This window comes from Ceratotherium simum, chromosome 2 (assembly GCF_057802395.1).
Source record: "Ceratotherium simum simum isolate JZ-2026a chromosome 2, ASM5780239v1, whole genome shotgun sequence".
In the NCBI taxonomy this organism is placed as follows: domain Eukaryota; kingdom Metazoa; phylum Chordata; class Mammalia; order Perissodactyla; family Rhinocerotidae; genus Ceratotherium; species Ceratotherium simum.
Window position 1 is genome coordinate 42,564,337 of NC_141901.1, and position 13,151 is coordinate 42,577,487.

Sequence of the window (13,151 nt, forward strand, 5' to 3'; positions counted from 1 at the left end):
TCCAGGAATGCTTCTCCACAGTCAGGAGCCCCAAAACCAAAGCAGATTCAATGATTCCATCTTTCTGTCTTGATTATTTTCCTCTCACCACTATTTTTTTGACTCTCCTATACCATCAAGACCATGTTCATTATTCCTGGTAGGATTGAAGTTTCAGGAAGATCTCTTTCCCGGAAGCTTGAAAGTAGAGGGATAGTTGCTACTGAAATAAAGTTTAACTGAGTCTGGACAAATGTAGACAACTTATGATGTTTCCTCCCCACCTGTAACTCTGCAGCCCCAGAGTAGTGCAGAGGAAGGTGTCATTTCCTCTTTTAATACCTGCCCTCCACTTTTGTCTCCTGGGTCTAGGTGTCAACATTGCATACTTGAACACTGGCATCGGAGGACACAAAGCCCCCAGTTTGGCAGACCGACAGCGGGAATACCTTTTAGACATGATCCCTCCCCGGTCTATATCGCAGTCCATCAGTGGACAGAAATAACGCCTATTCCACTTGTACTGGCCCAACCTTGAATCCTTTACCCCTCTCCTCTCCCATTGCTCCCAACTTCCGTCGCATGCAGTGCCTGTACTGGTGCCTACCATACACGGAAAACAAAACAGAAAAACAGAAGACAAACAATAGAAATCAACAAGAAAACACACGCCCTGCCCCGCCACCTCCCCTTTATTTCACACTGCTGCGATCTGTTCTTCTGACGCTCTGTCTTCTCTCTTCGGTTTTCTTTAACAGTGAGGTGGATCTTTGCCTCTGAGAGAGGTCAGAATGAGGTCCTGGGGAGAAATCTAAGCCCTCTGACGTGTGTTTCTAAAGTTTGTTTTTATGCTATAATTATTATTATCATTTTTAATGATGTTGTGTGTCCTCCCTTTGTTCAGTAGACGGTTAAACCTTTTTATTTTCCCCCAGTATTTTTCTTTTTCTCTTTTCGTCTTTTTTTTTTTTTTTTGTAAACACAAATGACATTCAGTTAAATGATAGGAGCATTGCAGTAGGGTCCCTGACTGCCAAGTAGAACATGACTGGGAGTGTTAGGGGCAGAAGTTTTTAATGCACTTAGTCCGGGGTGGGGGGCAGGTAGTGGCATCAAACAAGGAGGAATAGCACACCAACTGTGGATGTCTCTGGGCTGGACAGTTTGAGAGGCAGTGTTTAGTATTGAAGTTGGGCTCTAAGAATGAGGGGAAAGAGCCTGGATGGAAAAGCTTTAAAACTTAACCACCCTGGAATTGACCCATAGAGAAGGGGGAGAAAAGGGCAAGATGATGAGCATAATGTTGAGCCAAGGAGGACTGAGACCAGGTCCTGGCCTTCTGGATGCTGGGGGAGTAAGATTGGTCTCCTGACCCCATTGGAGATATGGGAGTCTATTCCAAGCCAACTAGCCCAAAATTATTTTATCTTATTTTTTTTGTAAAATTCTCCCCCACTTTTTTTTTTTTTTTTTTTTTTAAATCTTAATCTGCCCCCAGTAACCACAGCCTTGTCTGTAATAAAGAGGAATGGCTGTTCCCAGCCTGAGTTTGCTAGGTATCCTAGAGGTTGGAATGGGCATGAGTGAGTGAAATGACAAAGGGAGGAAATGAAGGAAGAAGGGCTTTCTCTCCCAACTGTTGAGACTCTCACATTTGTCTCTCCGTTTACCCTCTGTGTGCCAGGAGATGAGAATGAGGGCACTAATCAGGTTGGAGTCCTGCCCTGACCCTGCCGCACTAACTATAGAACCAATTGCTCAAAGCCAAACAACTCACGTCAAAGCTAACTTTGGACCTCTGCTGTAAAAGTAGTTGTTGTCTTTTTCCCCCCAGAATTCTATTAATTTTGCTTTTTTTGTTTGTTTTTATTTTTTTCTTAAGCGCTACTAATGTAGAGAATGAATTGAATTGTGCAATGTTGCTGTTCTGGGGACTGGGGAGATGAGCATCCTATTTGCCCACACCATGGGGGAAGAGGGAGGGGACCAGGATGTTTTGAGGTAAGGGAAGCCCTGTAAAGGTAGGGGTTTCTGCTCTCTTCATAGTGTACACCCACCTGCCTCTCCAGCTCTAGAAGCTGCCAGAGTGCGAGGAAGGGGCACTCACAGCAGAGAAGTGTGAAGAGGAGTTTAACATTTTGCCCTTGAAAGCCACCTGGGGAAGTTCCCCCTTTTATTTTTAAAAATTAAATAGTTTTTTTAAAGTAAAAGGCACTTTTAAAATTAACACACACACAAACTGCAAATCTTCTCCGTAAAGTTTTGGGGTGGGATGGGAGAAGGAGCTGGAATCAGGCTCAGTTCCCCCCACTCTGGCCTCTACTCCCCATACCCCAGAGCCACTGTGGGTGATTATACTTGGCCCTACGGGCCTTCCTGGCTTTTTTTCTTTCCTCCCTTCCCCCAAATTCATTGAGCACTTAATAAAGGAGCAGAGATGCAGCCTGTGTCTGGGCTCCCCCAGTGGTGAAATGATCTGGAAGCTAGATGCTAGTAACAGGTAGTGATGGGGTCGTATCGAGTATTTTTCTGGGGAATGTGGTACCCCTGACTGTAAGTGGTGGGAGAGGGAGGGGGGTTAATGGAACTGGGTCTGGGATTATTTTAAAATTATATATATATATAAAAAGATATATTCTTACATCTTTTCTTTGCCCTCTGTGCTTTGAAAGCACGGATAAATCGTTTGCTTTTGCTTTTCTCTCTTCCACGAAATTGGAAGCTTTTTTTTTTTTTTAATATTTTTCCTACAAGTCATCTTGCCTTGTGGCATGTCTGTCTAGCCTCTTCCCCCCCGCCCCCCTGATGAAGTGCCATTTCTGTTATGTCTCCCACCCCCAGCTCAGAGGTGCTCAGAGGTACGAGGTGCCCAAGTTTGTCAGTTGAGATTAAAAGTAAGGAACAGAGAATGTGCAATACCGTCTGGCTGGGAGCCGTCCCTGCCATGAGCTGAGTCCCTTCCCTGGGAGCTAGGCCACCTTTGAATGAGGATTGGAATTAAGATGTGTAGAGATGGGGAATGATGGGGAAGGAAAGCCTATAGTTGAGTGCCTGCCAGGTGCTGAGGCAATGGGGGAGAGGGTGGAGTCTTCCCTATTTTTATTCCCTCAGGGTCGATTTACATAGAGGCTGCTCGTTGACTAGTATAGCTCCATGACCCTTTGCTCAATCACTGAGGTTTGATTTCTTACCCTCTCCTCTTCCCAATTTTATATCCTTCCCAGGGATTAGTGATGGGGGTGAGGTTTCCCTAATCATGGTAAAGTGTTAGCCTTCCACCTCCTCCCTTCCCTCCCTCTCCCCTGTCCTCTGTCTTCCTCATTTCTCTACTTTTTCATCATTAATTGCCTTGTGTCCCTCCAAGTCTGTTGTTGCTATCCATCCCCAGGCCTTGGGCCCCATAGACACTAAATCTCATGCCCTAAAGATAGGAGGAAAGACCCTCTGTTCAGAGTTTCCTTTACCCCTGGAGCTCTGAAGCTCAGGGTAATACTAGAATGAGGATCCCACTAGTTCTCCCTGGCTTCCTCCATCCCCAGAGTTCTAAAAGTAGTAGTTTATGGACAGCGGCTTACTCCCTAGAAGCCTGAAATGGGTGGATGAGTGGTAAGGCTTGGGTAAAGCTGAGGGACAGAGGTCCTTATTTGTCAATTTTTTTTTGTCATTTGACCACAGCATCTGGACTTCATCCTTGAATAAGTATTTTTTCCACATTTTTGGATGTATGTATGGTAGACAATTTTTTCTTTTTAAGACACAGAGATTAATGTTTTCCTGCTTTGGTTACCTTTCCTTTCCCCTTTAAAAGGAATTAGCTATAGAACTGCTTTGTAAAGATGCTTCTTGATATTTTACTTTTGTTCCTTTTCCCCAACCACTCCCTTTTCTCCCCACTCCTCCAGAAGGCATAACCCTTCTCTCCACACTCCCCCACCCCCACCCCAGTCCTAGGCTCCCTTCCCCTCAACAAGACCTTCATTAGCTTATGATATTTGCTGCCGAGATGTTATAACAAGGACTCATCCTGTATATAAGCTATTTCTTGATCCATTTAAAAGGAATTGTACATTGTGTAGAAAAAAAAAAATGAAAAAGAGAAAAAAAAGCCCTAGCCATGGATATTGTGAAACTGTGTTATGTCATTTTGTAATGTGCCCGTTTGTGTATGATCCGTGCAAAAGGGTTTCTGGGGAAGGGGAGGGGGTAGGGAGGCAGGGCTGTGGAGGGTGGGTAGGGGAGTGGGCCGGGCCCAGCACACTGAGACTGGCAGCTGCTCTAACCCCATCCCTCCTTAGAGATGCCACCTCCCCCACCACCCATCCCTAATTTGTGCCTTGCCTCCCCACCCTGGAGTAGTCCCTCCGGATCACCAGCACTGCCTTGGCAGAGCCCACTCCCTACCCTAACGTGCCCACCCTCCCTACCCCCCAGCATTAGGTTGATACTGTGGGGAAGTGCTGGAGGTTGGGAGGTAGCCAAGGAATGGGGCAGTTCCTGGGGGCATTGAAACCAAGTATTATGAATTGTAATTGTATTTGCACTGTTTTTTTCCCCTCTGATTGCATCAGCATATATACAATATACCTATATAACAAAATTCAGTGTCAAGCTTTCTTATGCAAGGGATTTCCCCCACCCCACCCCACCCCCACCCCCAAAAAAAGAACCTAGTTTCATGGGCCTTTGAGGGTGGATTGTCAGGGGAAGATAGAAAGAAAGGATTTTAACAAGTCATCCTGAGAAAGTCTCACCTAGGGAGAGCCACATCCATCTGCACACAGTTTTAGGCTTTGCAAATTGGGGTGAGGCTGGGCTACTATGAGAGCTAAGGCTCTTAGTCCAGACTGTGGAGAGTAAAGAGAACCACAATACAAAGGGGGGTGGCGTGGTTGCACAGTCTGGAGACCTGGGCTCTAGTCCCAAGCTTTCCTACTAACTTGCTGTGTGACTTTTGATAGAGTTAATTTTCTGGGTCTCAGTTTTCTTATTGGTGAAGTGACAGCAGAGATCATCTGGCCACCAAGTTTAAAATTCTATTCTATGCTTCCTTCCCCACCTACAAAACAAAACAAAACAACTTGAGGTGAGGGAAGTGTTGGGCTGAAAAACCAGGGAGGAAACCAAAGTGACTAGTATTGAAGTGGTTATGTGTGTGACAGTGCCCTTGGAGAGCTGCCAGGCCTGTGCTATTACTTTTGGTATGGGGAAGGCAGCAGAGTGATGTCTAGGACATCAGTTAGACTTGTGACGTCTTTGCCCTCATGCCTCTAGTCATCTGAGGGCAGGGACCAGGCCCCAAGCCCCACCTCACAAGCACCCACAGGGCCCTTAAGGGTGGTTGACCAGTGCATGCCCCAGGTTGGTGGTCTATTTAGTTACACCCTTTGTGAGCTACAGGATGCAGAACTTTCCCCATCTTCTTAGTGACAAAATAGGAGAGCTCAGATATAGTCCACATCTTGTCTCCTTCCCTCATATCTCATCTGAACCCCCTAAAGGCAGCTGTCTCACAGTCTGTCTCCTTCAGGGGCCCAACTTCCCCACGGCCTGGGCTGAGTACTCCCACACTCTTTAGGTTCTTGGCTGGTAAAACCTGGAGAGGATACAGGATGATGGGTGAGGCCCTGGTGAAGGTGGAAGGATAGATTGGGGGTGGGAGGTGGGGAGCAGGGAGGTGGGATGGGGAATGGCCTTCTCTGAATGGGGTGGGTGGGAGGGGAACAAGACCCTTTTGCACAGCTCTCTTTAAGTTTCCTTTTTTTTTTTTTTTTCAACTCATTCTAATTTTCTGCATTGTGTTTGGGAATTAAAATGAAAAAACTAAGACCAATAGAAACTGGTTTTCAAAAAGGCAAATACACTCCCATCTGTTTCAGATGCTGCTGAGCATTTCAGCGGTGACAGATTCAAATAATAAGCTAATTTTTGGAGAAAGGATTAAAAGAAAAAAAACTTTGTAATATTTATCACTTGCAAGCTATGTTTAATAAAGAAAGGAATGGTTTCTAAACTTTCCTGTTTCTTGTGGCTTGGCTGGTGGGGGCAGGGGTGGCAGTTTGGTGGGAGAATTTTGGGGGTAATTGGGAGATGAGCTATGTGGCTTGTACTCCTACAGTCATGGCGTACCTTTGGTGTGTACCCTTTCCTTCAATTGTGATGATTATTTAAAGCCCCTACCTACTTCTTTATTCTCATTCCCCTCCACCTTTATGTGAAAGTAATGTTCTGGAAGCCACTGACCCCACTTTAGTTACCTGATGACTTAAAGTCTATAGGTATTGGGAAAGAGGCGGCATTTAACCCAGAGGCTGGGTCTCCATTCTGTCCTAGGGAGAGGTAGGTGTCTGTTAGTTGTCCTTGGCCCTTCTCATCCCATTGCTCTAGTCTCCAGTAACTGAATCCTTTGTGACATGCTGGTTACTCCAGGTGGGGAACAGCTCACAGTGCTCTTTTCTTAGCAAACTGCAGAATATAGTTCCTTAATCTGAATGCAACATTCAGACTTGGAACTGCTCTTGTCTTAGCACCTCATCACCCCACTCTCCCATTTTTTCCTTTCAACCCAGAACATTAACCAGATCCTATTTACTTTTTCCATTTTGGTTTTTTATTTCCAACAAAGCACTTAGACTAGGCCCACCCCGAGAAGGATGTGATTTCCTCAAGGACTTGAAAGTTGGGGCTGTACTTAACCCTTTGGTCCCCTGCCACATGTCTTAGTTAAAGCTGTTTCTGCCCCTTATGCAGAAGGAGCAGTTGTGAAGGGGCAGGGCCCAGCCTTGCTGGAGTCATGTCGTTGGTACTAGCAATGCTCTACAAGAGCACAGAGGAAACAATGTTTGGGGTCCCCTATGCCCTAGGTTTTTCTTCCTCTAAGACCTTCCCCACTTCTTGGCACAATACTGGACAGCCCTGGAGGGAGAGGCTGATTGAGGGAGAGCCTGGGGCTTTGGCTTTAGGGTGTATAGTAGATCTGGATGAGGAGGGACAGTGGAGCCCTGGGTGCCATAGGCTGGCAGAGGGAGGGGTGGGGAAGAGGCGCTCTTTGGACACTAGAATGGGGAATAGATGAGTGGGGTGCTCCACAGCCTCTGTGCTCATTCTACATGGGATTCAAGGCCACCAAAACTCCAACTCAAACTAGTATCTCCTTTCAAAAATAGACATTAAATGGGGAGGGATGCCTCTTGAAGAGGAGCCAATGCTTTGGAGCTGGGAAGGGGGAGATGGGTATTTGGTTGCTCGCAGAAGCAGCTCATGTGAGCTCAGGTGTTCAGGACTGTTATGGTGTTGGGGCAAGGGAGCAAGCAACTCAGCACCCCCTTTGCCCACCTGCATACTCAGACCACAAGGAATGCAGGTTGCCTGTCCCTGCGTCAGACCTCAGCTTGGGCATGAGACAGAAATTGAGATTTCAGACTAGGGATTCTGGTTGGGAAATGGAGGTAGTGACAGCCCTGCCTCCCCCCTTTCGGGGGAACCCTTAAAGCTATGTATCTTTGGGTAGGTCCATTTTTGGATCAAGAGGATGTATTGGATGAGATTATGAGGCAGGAGTAACGGGGTTGGAGATAACTCCCAGCTGAGCTTGGTTTAAGTTTGAGGTTATTTGGTGTGTTGGAGAGAAGGACACAGATTTCCCCATTTCTTGAGGAAGAAGGAGGAACAGAGAAACCATACCCTTTCCTCTCTCCCTATGGTCAGGCTTGCCCCTCCTTGGAGAGGGGCTCAGGGACCTTTGGTTCTTTCTGACTCCGGGGTGAGAGGGACAGGTGAGGTAGATTCTTTGGTGGGGCCAGATATAGTGGCATCTGGGAAGGAGCCAACTTAGAGGGTCCTAGGGCTGTTCCACGGTCACCTGAGGGGGAAGGAGGTGGTCAGACAACCCCAGGGCCTCAAGCACACCACTTCCCCCTACCCACTCACCCTCACTTGACTCTCCCTCACCTGAGTGATGAGTTCAATCTTCTCCCCTGGCTTCCTTCCACTCGGAGCCTGGCCTCGATGGTCCCCAGATCTGTCTGAGGCAGTCTGAGGTACTGCCCAGCACTCTTGGGACCCCTGTCTGCAAAGGAGTCTGCCCAGATAGGAAGGGTCAGCACCATGACCTGTCTGAGGCCTCCCTCTGGCTTAGCATCCATCAACCCCAGCCCTTCAGCCTGTTCCTTATTCCCCAGGGATGGAGATGCTGGGCCCCATCCTTGTGCACAGGATGACAGAGATCTGGCTCTGGCCCGCTTCTGCCACCTGTCTTCTGCCTTGGGAGCCCCAGTGTTCTCTGCCTTGCTTCATGCAGCCCAGCAGGCCTCCTCCCACTCCTGGTACCACAGAGCTCTGAGAAGAACTGGCTCTCTTTCTCTACCTTAGTCGCCTCATTTGTAAAATGGATTAGTAACGGATAACGGCTCTTTCCTGCTCTTTGGCCCTATGCCACGGTAATGCAGACTATCTTCTTAGCAGTTTTCCACATTAGCCATCTTGGCCCTTACGTAACTACGTATGTCTCCAGCCCAGGAGAAGGCAGAGGAGGCAAATGATGAGGGCAGCCACGCCCACGTGGATGCCCACCACAACTCCAGGCAGCAAGCTGCTCTCATCCTGGCTGCAAGAGCACCCAGGTTTGGACTCTGGACACAGTGCCATTTGTCAGAGGACCAGGATGGAGGCAAAGCCCAGTCCCCCGTCCTCCCTGAAGACTGACAGCCGTGGGTTCTATGGGAGTGGCCTGCTCTGACCCGAGGCCTACTACCTTCCTACTGGACTCCACTCACCAGGGGTGGCCAGGGGCACATCATGCAAAGAGACAAAACGAGCACTGCTCTTACCATCCCCGTTGCCATCGAATGCCTGGAGCTTGATCTCATAGAGAGCAGCTGGCTCTGCAGAGAGCAGGAGATGGTGAAGGGAAAACAGGCCTTTCTGGGCCAGGAAGCTCAGTGCCTGGGGTGAGACCACACTGAGAACAGGGACCCAGGAGTGGCTTACAAGGAGGTTCAGGGCCTCACCCAGATCTGTGTAGAGGAAGGAGCTGACACTGCTGGCCAGGAGCAGGGGCCCCTCAAAACGGGAAGCCGGCAGCTTGCGGTGAAAGAGTTTGAAGCCCTGGATGGGCCCCAGCTGGGGTGGCAGCTCCCAGGAGGCCTGCACGGAGGTAGCGTTGAGCACTTTGGTGGAGAAGCCCAGGGCGGCAGGGGCTGCAGAGGAAATGGGATGAGCTGGTTGGCAGCCCCTGTCCGCCTGGGGCCAGGGGCTCTAAAGGGCTGGGGAGGCTGTCACTCACTGCTGCCCATCGTGGAGGCGTGGATGAAGGCAGAGTCCTGGCTGGCACACTCCGCTGAGTAGGCCCGCAAGTGGGTGGAGTAGGCTGTGGCAGGCTCCAGGTTGGAGAAAACGTGCTCAAAGCTGCCTTTGCCCACGGCCTCTTGGAGCTCCCAGCCAGCTGGCTGTGAGGAGCAGAGCAGCCTGGCAACCCAGCATCTCTCTCCCTCACTACAAACATCCCCACCCCCACAAAGTGAGCACAAAGCTCCTCACTGGGCCAGCCAGGTCTCCAAAGGAGAGCAGGGAAGGGGCTGCAGAAGTTGGAGCTGGGATGAGAAAGGTTGAGGGTGAGAAAGGGGCTGAAGAGCCTAAGGAAGCACCAGAGGACCACAGAGCCAGAGGCCTGGCAACAGTCCAGAAAGGTCTGGGGTCACTAAGAGTGAGAGAAACTTGCCCAGGGACACCACCAGTCACGGGCAGAGGTGGGCTGGAGCAGGGGATTCCTCTCCACACACCCACACCCACCTCCCACAGGCCGGAGGTGCAGCATATAGCCAATGATGTCGCCATTGGAGGGTGGTGGTTCCCAAAACACTGGAATGGCAGAGGTGGAAAGAGCCAACGCCTGCAGGCCCCTGGGGGTGGGGGTGGCTCTGGGTCCCCTGTCACAGCCAGGTGGGCACTGGCCTGGTTGGAGCCCGCGCTATTCTCTGCCGTGCATTGGTAGATGGCCTCATCCTCAGCTGAGACCCCTGCCAGCATCAGTGTGCTAGGGAAAGACACACACAGTTGCTGGGGGCTCCTTCTCTCCAAGCCCCGTCCCCAGTGGGGAGGCCCTAAAGGAGGCTGCCTGTCTCAGAGACCCACAAATCTGCCCCGGCACAGAAGGACACACCACCTGTGCGTGGGCATTACCTATAGTGGAGCAGGCAAGGCAGTGCCTCCTATGGATGGGAGTACTTGCAGGGGGTTTCTGTGGATTTTGGAGAGTAGATATAGGTAGAGAGTGTTATGTGCAGGTAGCAATGGAGGGTACCTACGTCGGCAGTCAGGGTGGGGTGGGACACGGGTACCTCGGGTACCTGTTGTCGTGGGTCAGCCGAATGTTATCCCCAGGACTCAGCACCTTCCCATTCTTCAGCCAGATCAGATGGGGCTCAGGGACACCCTGGGCCACACAGGTGAAGATGGCGCTGCTGCCTGGAGGCTTGGACAAGGACTGTCCACTGGACAAACTGAAGACGAGCTGGATAGGCAACGGCAGGTGGAAGGCACATGAGGCCTGGCCTCTTGTCCCCCTCCTGCACCTACCCCTCTCCCCATCCAGGTTCCCACCGGGGGGATGGGATGCCCCGGGACCCTCCCTGCCGAGACCTTGGGGCTCACCCTGCACTAGTAGGACGCCCTGTGCCGTGCACCAGACACAGGTGCCCGGCCAGTTGGCGGCACAGACGTAGACGCCCGAGTGCTGGACTGACACGTCGGAGATCATAAGGTTCCCGGTGCCCAGGACTTGGATGCCCTCCACGCCAATGGAGCAGCCATTTGCAGGGAGGCGAGGGGTCAGGGCTGCGAAAAGGCAAAGGCCTGGGCTCTGGGAGGCGGGGCGGCTACGCACCCAGGCGGCTCCAGGAGACCAGTGGCCGTGGGTGGCCAGTGGCAATGCACTCCAGCACCGCCGTTTGGTGCACTGTGTCAGATTCTGAGGCCCCGACAGGATCTCTGGCTCCTGCAGCAGCCGCGGGGATCCCACTCCGAGGTGGAAACGGCAAGGTGAGGGGTCAGGAAACAACATTCTGTCCCCCACGCCCAGTACACGCTTCTACTCCCAGAGCCCCCTTCTTGTCCTCAAGTAACCAGACCTCAGAGCAGTGCTGGGCAGCTGCTATTTTATTACCAGTTTACAGATAAGAAAATGACTGTCCCAAGGTCCCATGGCAGTAAATATCAGGGCTAAGAAGCTTTGGCCTACTGAGAAGGCCCCAAGTTAAACTGGTGGGGAGGAGAGAGTAAAGAGTGTAAGCATGCCCCCCATGTGTACCTGGGGTGGGCCTGCAGCAGTGTCAGAACGTGAACTGGCCCCACCTTCCCTTGGGAGTCACCCTGTGGGGCAGGTAGGAGCAGGGGCCTCGTCCCCTTCCCTAAGTTGCCCGCACAGCTGGCAGGAGACTCTTCCCTCAGAAAGAAGCCAGGCCCCCCTCAGAACTCAGCGTGTCTCAGCTGCTCAGGAGGGATGTAAACGTTTTTTGAAATACACTACTATTTGGGTCTAACCTGCATCTTCGTTTTATGCCGCCCTCTTCCATTTTATTAGGTTATTCAACAAATCATCACTGGGGGGCTCCCGTGTGCCAGACACAGTTCTCACGCTGGGAGTACAGCTGTGAACAGGGAAAGACAGGCCTTTGTCTTCCTTTATCCTGTCACCCCTGTTTTTGTTTTGCCACTTTGTATTTTATGAGACTTTGTAACATATCTTTAACCCTTTCGTAAATGTCCTTTATTAAGAACTTCTCGTATAAAATTTTGTGTCTCTAAAATGAAAGTTTCTTAAGGACTGGTATAAAGTCTTGCACATCTCTAAATATTCCTCAAGGCCTAGGTAGTATTTCATTCATTCATTCATCCATCCATCCATCCATTCATTCATTCATCCATTCGTTCTGTGACCTCATATTGAAGGCCTACTTTGAGCCAGGCACTCCTCAGTCTGCCTCTTACAAGTTCTCGTTCAGGCTGTGGAATATCCTGGAATGTCTTGGCCTTGGCCAAGGAGGCTGTGTCCCACCTGGTCAGACTGTTAAGTGGGGAAGAGGCTGGACCATGTAATGACACTTCAGCCATCGCTGGCGGAACTCCTTGCATGCCAGGCATTGTGCTGTGAGCCTGCGCACACACATTGTCCCATTTAATCCTTACTATGGCCTGTGAGGCAAGTACTTTTACTTCTCCAGGTTTACAGATGAGAAAACCAAGTGTCAGAGAAGTTAAATAACTTGTCCAATGTCAGAGGGATGGCAGGAATGGGACTCAAACCTGAATCGCAGAAGCACTGAACAGCTGACAGGATAGCCCTCCTGCCACTGTGAGCTCCTTGAAAGTCTGAGAAATTCTCTTTCCCTGGTGCCTCCCCAGGGTAAGGCCCGCCCCGGGCTGTGCTATAGGAGTGAATGGTTTGGGGCCTTGGTCCCCAGCTCCTGTCCCTGGGGAAGAGTCTACACTGACCCCAGCTCCTTTCCTGACATTTAGGCAATTGGAAAACCCTTGCTCACTGGTCGATCTTCTGCTCCCAACAAGCACCTGCCCCTCCTCCTCCTGACCTGCCTGAAGCTCTCTGGCCCTTCGTTTCCCTGCCTTCAGGGGCAGCAGGATGGAGGACCCGTGCCTGCCCCTGATAGCCGGCATTTGGCCAGGAGCATGGAGCATCATGGAAGTGCGGCATCATGCCCTGCCCTTTTGCCCCAGATGGTTCGTGGAAACGGGAAGAGGGAAGCCAGAGGAACCCCACCCGGCCTTTCCTCTGCTCTCAGGGAGCAGGCCCTGATCCCCACCCTTTGCTTTCAGTTTCTAAGTCAGTTCCAGATCAGAGACAGAACAGTTCCCCCTTCCCCTTTCAGTCTTCAATTTAAAAATTATACATCCTCTGGTGAAATTTTGTCAGAGATGTTTTGAAATTCTATGTGAAGGTGCCTTGATGCATGCCCAAGGTTCACTTGTTATTTATACTATGGAGCCCCCTCGTGGATGATTCTGGCACGCCTTCCCCTCACAGACACCTGTGGCATCTTGGCTTCAGGCTGTGGGGTGAGTCTCACTGTGGTCTTCTGCTAGGCACCAACTCATAGACTCAGCTGTGACCCTCACTGTGGGCACAAAACTCTCCTACCCACTTGTCCTGCATTTGGAGTCGT

General features: G+C 50.6%; 2 protein-coding genes across 4 annotated transcripts in view; one reads left to right on the forward strand and one right to left on the reverse strand.

Moving 5' to 3' along the window:
* Positions 1-958, forward strand: part of GATAD2B (GATA zinc finger domain containing 2B) — a 78,321-nt gene extending 77,363 nt beyond the window's left edge. For all 3 annotated transcript variants that reach the window (XM_004436070.3, XM_014791887.2, XM_087442915.1), the window contains exon 11: positions 352-958. In XM_004436070.3, coding sequence (XP_004436127.1) covers positions 352-485 — 134 coding nt within the window. In that variant the 3' untranslated portion in view covers positions 486-958. The remainder of the gene's footprint in view (positions 1-351) is intronic.
* A 6,875-nt stretch (positions 959-7,833) lies between these two features.
* LOC101389477 (immunoglobulin superfamily DCC subclass member 3) lies at positions 7,834-11,035 on the reverse strand. Its single transcript, XM_087417674.1, has 10 exons — positions 10,634-11,035; positions 10,314-10,486; positions 9,924-10,009; positions 9,766-9,834; positions 9,514-9,566; positions 9,260-9,422; positions 8,985-9,173; positions 8,751-8,858; positions 7,927-8,056; positions 7,834-7,837 (listed from the first exon to the last, which is right to left on the reverse strand). Exons 1-10 carry the CDS (start codon positions 11,033-11,035, stop codon positions 7,834-7,836), a joined length of 1,377 nt encoding a protein of 458 aa, XP_087273800.1.
* Between the last annotated feature and the right edge of the window lie 2,116 nt (positions 11,036-13,151).

Bases quoted from the DNA above. Each gene is read 5' to 3' on its own strand.
- LOC101389477 (XM_087417674.1), bottom strand. From the start codon at position 11,035: ATGTTGTTTCCTGACCCCTCACCTTGCCGTTTCCACCTCGGAGTGGGA. The intron at 9,423-9,513 runs GTGAGGAGCTTT...TGCTCCTCACAG, and splicing joins TTGGAGACCTGGCTGGCCCA to CCAGCTGGCTGGGAGCTCCA. The intron at 9,174-9,259 runs GTGAGTGACAGC...TTTCCTCTGCAG, and splicing joins CGCCTCCACGATGGGCAGCA to CCCCTGCCGCCCTGGGCTTC.